The sequence below is a fragment of the Nicotiana tabacum genome, chromosome 19 (assembly GCF_000715075.1).
Source record: "Nicotiana tabacum cultivar K326 chromosome 19, ASM71507v2, whole genome shotgun sequence".
In the NCBI taxonomy this organism is placed as follows: domain Eukaryota; kingdom Viridiplantae; phylum Streptophyta; class Magnoliopsida; order Solanales; family Solanaceae; genus Nicotiana; species Nicotiana tabacum.
Genome location: NC_134098.1, coordinates 67,583,143 through 67,594,061, shown reverse-complemented (window position 1 = coordinate 67,594,061; position 10,919 = coordinate 67,583,143). Strand labels below are relative to the sequence as shown.

Here is a 10,919-nt window from a genome sequence, read left to right as displayed (position 1 = left end):
AACCCCGAGCAGTGCTCACACTGAGAAATGAGCAACAATCGGATTTCGGTGGCCTTGGCTTTCAACCGGCCAAGGTCTCAAGTTTTAGAATAGTAGAATGAGTGAGAGCGAGAGAGTAATAGCAGTAGTTAAGGTCTGTTTAGGGGAATTAGGGGACAGTTTTTTATAGTAGTTAAATCAAACGAGTAAACAAGGAAAGAAATCAAGCAAATATAAACAAGGAAAGAAAAATATACATGCAATCAGTAAAGTAACCTGTAAGGAAAGAAATAGAATTCTAAACCCTAGTTAGGGTTCAATGTTTGAAACCGGCCAACTGGTGTAAGGAATCAGCCCTTCTTCACTGTCCAAATCTCAAAGATTGAGGTCGATCCAGTCCGTTTAGGAGATGGTACTTGCCAAAATTGGGCAAGTACCTAGATAATACCACAAACATGTGATCAGTAGCGGAGAAACATAGATATGGTAAGCAAATAAAGGGATGAACGAGATTAGAAGAGGGATTGAAGGGGAAGATGGCTAGGGGTTCTTCAAAGAGAAGGAGAGGATGAGATGATTTTGGGGGTGGCGGCTTAGGAGAAATGGTAGGGTTTTGGGGGAGGGGGGAGGGGGGAGGGGGAGGGGAGGGGGTTAATTAAGAAAGGTGTGTTGATTGTGGGTCGTTGATCTTGAGAGATCAACGACATGGTTTAAAGAACAGGTGGGGCGAGTTGTTTTAATGGGTCGCGGCCGGATTTTTAAAGAGGGTTGTTTGGTTTGGGATTTTGAGAGTCAACTGGGATGGCCCTGCTCATTTGAACCTTATTGGTCCGAAAATTAGCCCCAAATTGGGCAATAATTTAAAATGCACGAAATTTATTAAACTAAATTATAAAATCTGGCTATTAAATAAATAAAATATTATTTAAGACATCAAATACTTAAAAATAATAATTCAGAGTTATAGAAATATAAAGATTCTATTTTGACATAAATAATATAATAAAATATAATTATTATGAGAATATAGGCTATTATTGTAAAATATTTTAAAATAGTAGAAAGAGGCAAATATAATTATGTAAGAATGGAATAAAATATAATAAAATACATGTGGGTATAAATAATAAATTTTGATGATTAAATCACCCTGAAATAATTTGAAGGGATATTAATAAATATTTGAAACAAATTAAATGCAAGAAAATTAATTTTAAAGCTTTAAAAATTATAGAAAATGATAGAAAATGCTTATATGACCCTTGTAAATTAGGTAATGATAAAAAATGATATTTTTAAAGTATATGGAATATTTTATAAAATATGAGGGCGAAATTGGGTATCAACACTCAGAACGACGTCAACTCCACAACGACAAAATACACGACTTTCCATTGTATTCTTGGCGTGAAGAATAAAATATCGATCTGAGAAGAACAAAATTGACTTGGATATGTGGAAATATGAAGAAAAAAGGTGTTACGGAGCTTCAATGCCTCAATAATGAAGGCTGCAATCTTTTATGATTAATAAGGAAGAATAAGCCTAAATTGATGGGGTTTCCGTTAGGCATTGGTAAAAGGAGCTTCACGCTTCAAGCAGGCGTGACAAATACGCATAACAACTGATTAAAAATTATTGATTGAGTCAACGGTCAAAGGTATTTATTATTTTACAAATGCATAAGTTGAAGTGTTTTTGTTAGTGTTACGTTGCCTCTTTTTCATCTTCTTGTGCCAAGGGTCTTTCAGAAATAGCCTCTCTATCCTCCGGGGTAGGGGTAAGGTCTGCGTACACATTACCCTCCTCATACCCCACACGTGGGATTATACTGGGTTGTTGTTGTTGTTGTAAGTTGAAGTGTTTATATGAACAACAATAACAACAACATACACATTATAATCCCATAGAGTGAGGTCTGGGGAGGGTAGTGTATACGCAGACCTTACTCCTACCTTTGTGGAGGTAGAGATGTTATTTTCAATAGACCCTCGACTCAAACAAGCATAGGTACCACAATAATAACAAGAAACAAGACGAGACAACACCGAAAAATCATGTAAAAACAACATACACAACAAAATAGTAAAAAAAAAACGGTATTCAAATAATCCTACCACCAACCAAATGCGAGAGTACGTACTAACACTACCGGTATAAATAATCTAGACTACCTAACCTACTATCCTAATCTTCGACCTCCACACCTTCCTATCATCGGTCATGTCCTCGGTCTGTTGTAGCTGCGCCATGTCATGCCTAATCACCTCACCCGAACTCTTCTTCGGCCTACCTCTATCTCTCCTAAGGCCCTTTAATGTCAACCTCACACACCTCCTTACCGGAGCATCTGTGCTTCTCTTCCTCATGTGTCTAAACCATCTAAGCCGTGCTTCCTGCATCTTGTCCTCAATAGGGGCCACCCACCTTGTCCCGAATAACTTCATTCTTAATCATATCTAATCTGGTGTGCCCCCACATCCATCTCAACATCCTCATCTTTGCTACCTTCATCTTCTGGACCTGAGAGCTCTTGACTGGTCAACACTCAGCCCCATACATCATAACCAGTCTGACCACCACTCTATAAAATATACCTTTAAGTTTTGGTAGTACCTTCTTATCATACAAAACACCAGAAACAAGTCTCCATTTCATCCATCCCGCCCCAATACGATATGTGACAATCTCCCCATCCCCCTGTATAAGAGACCCAATGTACTTAAAATTCCCCTTCCTAGGGGTGACTTGTGAATCCAACCTCACCTCCCATTCTACTCCCTGAGTAGCACCACTAAACTTACACTCCAAATATTCTGTCTTGGTTCTGCTCGGCTTGAAATATTTAGACTTTAAGGTATGTCTCCACATCTCTAACCCCGCGTTAATATCGTCTTACGTCTCGTCAATCAAAACAATGTCGTCTGCAAATAACATACACTACGCCACCTCCGATGCGGCGAGTCAGTACGTCCATCGCCGGGGCAAACAAAAAAAAGTTGTGTACCGACTCCTGATGCAACCCCATCATGAGCGGAAAATGATCTGAGACCTCTCCCACTGTCCTCACACAGGTCTTCGCTCCCTCATATATGTCTTTAATCATCCTAATCTAGGCCACAGGTATACCTCTAGCCTCCAAACATCTTCACAAAACCTCCCTCAGGACTTTATCGTAAGCCTTTTCTAAATCGATGAACACCATATGTAAGTCCCTCTTCCTCTCCCTATATTATTCCATCAATCTCCTAACAAGGTGAATGGCTTCCGTAGTCGAACGCTCTGGCATAAACCCAAATTGGTTCTCTAAAATAGACACCCTTCTCCTCACCCTTAGCTCCACCACCCTCTCCCACACATTCATAGAAACTCTAAAAGTTTATTTACCGGGATGGCATTCAGGTGCAAGTTTAAGTGGCAAACGATGCAATTTTGCATTTTTCTATTATACTAACTACTCACTCCGTTCATTTTTACTTGTCCATTATTGACTTTGCACACCCCTTAAGAAATAATAAATAAAGTGTATAATTTACCATGATATCCATATTAATTGGTGTATAGTCTTAATAGATTCTGAAAATGATTTGGAATGAGTAATTAACGCTAAGGGCAAAATTGAAAAAATAAATTATTTTTCTTTTGATAAGCAAAAAGTGACAAGTAAAAATAAAAATTTATTTTTAGAATAATTAACAAATAAAAGTGAATGGAGGAATTAGTAACTTTTGCAGCAGACGGCCGGTCAATAAATGTACTCAACGACGTATCGCAAGAACACTAGTTACTACTTGTTTGGATGGTTGTTAAGTATCGTTTCATAATGTATCGTATCGTACTGTATTGTATTGTACTTATCGTTTGATAAATATAATGTTTGGATAGATTGTGTCGTTTGCCATCATTTCATAATATCACATGCCAACAATATGAATAATAAACTTGTAATATTATAAAAAAAATTATGATACATGGTGAAATTATTATATAAAAAAAATAATAAATAATAAAATAAAATTATTAATAATAATGAAGGGTGAGATTTACATAAACAAAATAACAATGCAACTATACTAAATCGATGCGACACATTTGCTCGTTATGTAACACGAAATCCAAACAAGCTCTTTCGGAAGCTTCTGGAAGTGAAGTAGGTAAAGCCAAAGCTAAGAACCCCCTTTTAATCAGAACCCAGAAAACCCACTTCTCCTGACAATCTGATCGTCCGGCAACAATAATTTCGATCAAAGTGCAGAAACCATGGCTTGGATGACACGATTCTTAGCTGCTGTAGTTTTCTTGGCAATTGGAGTACTTTTTTCTCCAGAAACTTTCGGATCAAAATCAGAGGGTCAACATCCTCCAAAGCTCGTAACTTTGCTGAAATTGGCTCATCTCCTCTGCTTTTCCACTGCCTTTGGCGCTGCTCTTTGGGTCACTTTCATTGGTGGTATCATCATGTTCAAGTATTCCCCTTAACTACTTCCTGTATTTACCTTTTTTTTTTTTTCCCCATATCAATCAACTATGTCTCAATCCCAAATTGGTTGCCATTAGCTATATAGATCCTTTGTATCTACTGGTCCATTACAAGAGGTATTACTTCTATATTTCAACCCCCATGTCCAATTTTTGTGACGCTTTTGACTGGGAATATAGTTTAAGCAAGAAAGGACGAAAATAAGCTACAGACATTTGTGTGTCTATAAATCATGCCGGATAAAACGAGAAGTTAAAAGTTAAATTTTTTCTAAAAATATAGAAAAATGTGATTCTTTTTTTGGAGCAGACTAATAGTCTGTTTGGCCAAGCTGGAAAAATAAGCTTATCTTGAGAATACTTTTTTTCAAAAGTATTTTTTTCAAAAGTACTTTTGTTGAGAAACAATTTGTGTTTGACTAATTAATTTGAAAAGCAATTCTAAGCAATAATTAGTATTTGACCAAGCTTTTAAAAAGTGCGTCTAAGCTTATTTTTCTCAGAAGTGATTCTCAAGAACAAACTACCTTTTTGTGCTTCCCCAAAACTGCTTCTGGTTCTACCGAAAAACACTTTTTTTCCTTCTAAAAGCTTGGTCAAACACTTCTAACTTTGAAAAAAAAGCAGTGCTTTTCAACTCGGAGAAGCTTGGCCAAACAGGCTATAAAATTGGAAGTGTGTTACATAAAATAGGACAGAGAGACTAGTATTTTGCCTCATTTTTCTAATGGGTTTATTTGAAATAGTATCAATCAACTACTATATCTCAATCCCAAATTAGTTGGTGCCTGGTACATGAATCCTCTGTACTCACTCTGCTCAATGGGTTTTCAGATAATTTGACGCTTTCCTTATACATTCGAGTATTTTTGTTGTAGGAATTTGCCAAGGCATCAGTTTGGGAATCTGCAGAGTAAAATGTTTCCAGCCTACTTTTCCATGGTGGGGGTGTGTTGTGCTGTTTCCGTGGGTTCTTTTGGGTACTTGCATCCTTGGAAGGCTGCGTCTGCTGCTGAGAAGTACCAACTTGGGTTCATTCTTGCTGCATTTGCTTTCAACCTCAGCAATCTCTTTGTCTTTACCCCTATGACCATCCAGGTACTAGATTGTACTTTGTGATGTTACATTTTTATGTCCAAATGAGTACTGATAGCCTTGGTTAGTCATATTGTATTATGCAGTCGTTCCACCAACTGTTACTGAAGATAAGATAAGATAGCCTCGGTCTGCATGATTTGAATTTAAAATTGGGAATTGACTGGACTGACTTAAATGAAATAACATGGTTAAGGAAATAGCTCAGTTGATTAATGGTAACCTGTTTGAAACACAGCCACAGGGATTGGTCATAAAAGTTCCATCCCCATGTCAGAAAAGAACTAGAATTGTTGGCGCCTGAACACGATGGCCACACAACTACTTATGAAATAGTTTCACAAGTGATTAAGTGTTATGCTAGCGGCTTTTATATCAAAAAAATTTAAAACCTGTAGGCTCTGTCTGCTTTTCACTGTTAGAATGCTGCAGGCTTGCATGGTTATACCCTTATGAGTGGAAAACCACTTTTGATGGTTTACCTTTAATATCGGCCCTTGGTTTTTCCTTCTGACTGTTAGCAATTATCATTTTTTAATTTTCTGTAAAAATTAACTAATAGGTTAGTATATGCTGTCATTTTGATGTAAAAATGAACTAATAGAGGATGGATAAGAACTCATAGAGTTCATCAGTGTTATAAAGGACTAGGAAGTTTTCCTTTTGTACTCATGTAAATACCCATGCGCCTAGAATGTTACAGTCTATGTAGGTTAGTATATGAGGAAGTGGGGTGCAATCTTTTTCTGTATAGCACCTTCTTGGTGCTGCTTATCACTAAAATCTTTAGTTTTACCTGATCAGAAAATTATCATTTCTTAGTTTTGGGGCCCATGATGAGTAGAGACTTATTAGGAGCTGTTCTTTAGACATTTTATTGTCATCCAGGTGAAAATAATGTTTATGCGAACATTAGAAAATGACAAGTAATTTTGCGGATTAAGATCAAGTGAATCCATAGAAAGCCTGACCAGCGTGTCATTGGACCATAAGAAAATTGGGAGACGCATAAGATCCCATGAACTTACTACAAAGAAAGCGTAAACTCCCTCCCTATGCTTTGAAATTGGGAGAGGCAGGAGTTCTAACTTGTTATAAAAAAAAGGTTAATTCCTTTCTATGTTTTAGGTTTTAGCAACCTCTGATTTCCTCCCTATGCTTTGAAATTGGGAGATGCAGAAGGTCCCATGAATTTATTACATAGAAAGGGTAAATTCCTTTCCATGTTTTCAGCAACCTTCAATTTCTTCCCTGTGGTAACGAATTGGTATAGTCCATTCCCTCACAGTTTCAAAAACCAAATGATCAACCCCTTTTCTATTTATTCATGCTTAGCGCTGCTAATTTTCCCATTAAAACGACTACTCCTTAATCCCTAGATAATGGTGATCGGCTATATGAATACTCAATGTTCATCTTGCTACACTTGGACTCTTCATTCCAATAATCAATATTTTGTGTTTTAACTTCTAAGACAATTGGGGGGTTATCTACATTTTCTACTGATAGACAAATAAGATTCGTGGAAAATGCTATATTTAATGGAAGTGTACCAACAATTACATGTTGGTATAGCATATGAGTCTTTTACTTCCATTGTCTTCTAATCTTCCCTGGGTCGGGATGGTTTCTGAGAAATTGTAGGCCTTTTAAAAACTCTTATTTCCTCGAAATTTTTTGCTTCCCATTGGAGAAGTAGTAAACTTGATTATTTCCTCTTAGTAGAACATAATAATCTTATAAATATCTTAACTTCATTTATAATAAATTTTCTGTTATTTACTTGAGCCCTTTTGCTTCCACTGTTACTCTCCTGATATTTTTATGTGGCTTCCTGATGTTACCAAAGTTATAGAGGGAAAAAAGTTTTTCCGATGGGTATTCTCAACGTGTGTATTCATGATTTAATTTTCTGGTTGGGTGAAAGCATAGTAGTCACCAGCGAGTTGTTGTACTCTGCCTATGATTGGTCAACTTTTTTTTTGACAATGGTAATAGTAGCCTATGATTGGTCAACTTAACGAGTTAAAAAATTAGCTAAGTGTAATGTGCAATTTTACTACCTTTTAAAAGGAACAGATTGACGATGTTGAGCAGGGAGAAACCACAATGGAAGAGGTGGCTGAGATTTTGAGACCACAAGAAGGTGAACGACTATTTGTTACCACACTGGTTAATTTGCTAGGTTCTAAAGCTACTAGGTTCTAAAGCATAGTAGTCACCAGCGTTGCTGATAAGGAGTTTGAAGATCCCTTGAAAGATATAGCATAAGTGGCTGTCTTTGGAAGATTTTGGAATTGCATGAACTTATCTTCTAGCCAGTGGCACTAATTGCAAAAATATCACTTCCTTGGTTGACCAACCCAAAGAAGAAGAAACTAAACCATTACAGAGCTGTCCTTGCCACCATCAGCCTTGTGATAGTACCACAACATCTACTTATCAGAGATAACAACTGGATAATTAAAGAAGTAAATAAATTAAATAAATGGTAAGGTAAACTAGAATTTCTTTTCCTGTATAATAAATTAATGTGCGCTTCACATCTCATTTCTCGCCTTTTGCCCTTGTGCTTTTAAAAACAATGATAGTTGGTACTCCCTTCATTTCAGCTAGGCGTCTTCCTTTTTAGTTTGTTTCAAAAAGAAAGTCACATTTCTATATTTAGTAAGTTTTAAATCTAACATTCTCATTTTACCAAATGATATTCCCCATGTTTAAGATCACAAGATTCAAAGAGTTTTTTTGAAATGTTATACACAGTTAGTTTAAGATTACAAGATTCAAAAGTCTTCTTACATTGTTAAATATAGTGCTCAATCAAACTAAGACACATAAAATGTAATAGAGGAGTACTTGTTAAGGTTGAGAGACAAGAATGGAAACTAGTGGTATAAATATTCTCGTACTGCGTCATGTTTCTTGGAGTTGGATTGGAGGGTGACTTCCAACGTCTCATTTTCCATGGGCCAAAAGTTGTTGGCCTTTTGTGAAGGAAAATCCACATTATATGATGCATTCGTCATCTATAAAGGCAGGGAAACGTGCATTGCTAGCCCAAGTATATTTATTCTACTCTTCCTGTTTCAACAAGTTCATTCAGCTAAAATTACTTACAAAGCAAGTATGATTGGTAAATACCAATTTCTACCTTGTGGGAGCATGAGCCCAAAGATTGAGGCTCTTAGGGCCTTGATTTTGGTAGTTGGACTTTGTTTTTATGAGCTGATGAATATAAGTAGTACGTTATTTGCTCTACATTGATGAATTTCACTATTGATGCCGTGATAGACTAATAAGGGGTGGACATAATTGGATAATACTGTGGCCTCATTTATTAGCTAGTTTGTTGCAAAAACTTGGTAGACTACTGCAGAGTGCAGACACATATGTTTAGCCTTGATACGGGGGTGACGTCTCAAAATCTTGAAACTGCTCTGCATTGGGAGATACTATTTCTGATGCAGAACATCTCACTTTTGTTAAAATTAGAACTTATGCAAACAGCCCCAAAAAAGTCTGATGTGCTTTTTCATTGGCATTCTGATGTTAATAATGCATTTGATGTTTGGCAGATGATGAAGCAAAGGCATAAGATAGAGAAAGAGGCCAACATCGGGGAGGAAGTTGGATGGACCAAGAACCAGGAAGTTGCAAAGGCTAATCCAAAGCTTGCGGCAATGAACAAGAAATTTGGGATGATTCATGGACTATCTTCCCTTGCTAACATTTTCTCCTTCGGTTGCCTCGCAATGCATTCCTGGTATTTGGCTGGAAAACTGAATCTGTAGTGTTTAGGTAAGCCTGCTGGTAGAGACACTAAAATTTCTTAATGATTTGTATGCCAGCTATTTTGAACCATTACTCCAATGGCTTCTGTATTGTTTTAAATGTAACTTGACACCAAAGTGGGAATAAAGATATACAGGTTATAAGCTTGAAATCTTCATCCAGAAAGTTTGTATGTGAAGTTACCACAAATTGATTTGCATATAAATGTATTAGAAGTGGCTTTAGTAGTAATATTTAAGCTTTGCCAAAAGTAGCTTAAATTGTGCCTGCTTTGGCATCCAAAAATTTGCTGAATGTAAGTGTCCAGAAAAAAGAATACTAAAAGACAAGTTATTCATCATCATAGGAATGAAACAAGTTTAAACGGAATCAAATAGATATAAAAGGTTTTTACAATTATGAAAGTCAGACGTAGTTGATTGATTTCGTTTTTACAATTTACAAGATTGATCTTTATCTTGACCCAAAATTGAGGTGCCCACCTACTGCGAGACTGAAGTTTCAGCCTCTCGAAATTGTACTAAGATTGTGCACGTTGGTGTACATAAATTGTTGTAAATTTTCTGGTAATCCACCAACCTTCCTGGATTGTTAGGTATCCATATTAAACATGCGTAAACATAATGATGTGATTGATGCATGTGGTTGAATGTCGGCATTGTAAATAAGGTAAACCAAGACTTTTAAACATTAGCTTAGCTGTGCTATTAAAATTCAACAAACGCATGATGTCGATGTTCCATATTTTTGCTCAAGAAAATGAAAGCGATATGTAAAATCGGAGCGTTTCTGTGACGTCTGAATGTTAAAATTCCTGAGTAATAAGTTTAGTTTTATACTCCCCCAAGTTTAAACTAATTATTCTATTTTTCTTATTTAAACTCTTCTCAGAATGCTGTCTAATTTCTTTAAATTTAAGATTTTAACCATATTTTCGTAATAGTGTAAAAAGTTACTCCATATAAAAGTCATTCTTACTCTTCTTAACACTTTATCTTCGTTTTGTTTTTTCTCAATACAAAAGTCAAAATATTGCCTCATAGCCTTGCAACATGTTTTCAGGGATAAATTCAAAAATAACCAGATTTATAAGTGGTCATTCAAAAATAGTCACAGTTTCAAAAGTAATCGAAATTTAGCCACTTTTCATGTAAAGATAAATCTGAACGAAAACACTGTTCAAAATCCGGAAAATACTCCAGCATAAGTATATTGGAACTCCAGCAAAGTATATTGGAACTCCAACATATTATACTGGAGTTCTAGCAAAGTATACCGGTCCAGTATATTATGTTGGAAGTTCATACACAGGTGCTCGAATCTACAGTATATTATGCTGGAACTTTTCGCGTGTTGGAGTTCTAGCATAATATGCTGGAAGTTCATACACAGATGCACCGAACTCCAGTATATTATGCTGGACCAGTCTCTGCTGCAGCAAAATAGTGGCTATTTTTCAATGACTTGGCAAACGCTGACTATTTTTAAATGACCAATCCAAAAATTGGCTAGCATGTGCTATTTTTACTGTTTTTAGTTACGCCGTCAAATTTGGCCCAAGCCCAAATGACCCG

The 10,919-nt window shown here is 36.3% G+C and overlaps 1 protein-coding gene across 1 annotated transcript; it reads left to right on the top strand.

Annotated features, from left to right (window-relative positions):
- The first annotated feature begins 4,059 nt into the window (after positions 1 to 4,059).
- On the top strand, positions 4,060 to 9,496 carry LOC107766700 (uncharacterized). The gene is made up of 3 exons (XM_016585538.2): positions 4,060 to 4,445; positions 5,337 to 5,556; positions 9,129 to 9,496. Exons 1-3 carry the CDS (start codon positions 4,240 to 4,242, stop codon positions 9,342 to 9,344), a joined length of 642 nt encoding a protein of 213 aa, XP_016441024.1. The 5' UTR covers positions 4,060 to 4,239; the 3' UTR covers positions 9,345 to 9,496.
- The last annotated feature ends 1,423 nt before the right edge of the window (positions 9,497 to 10,919 follow it).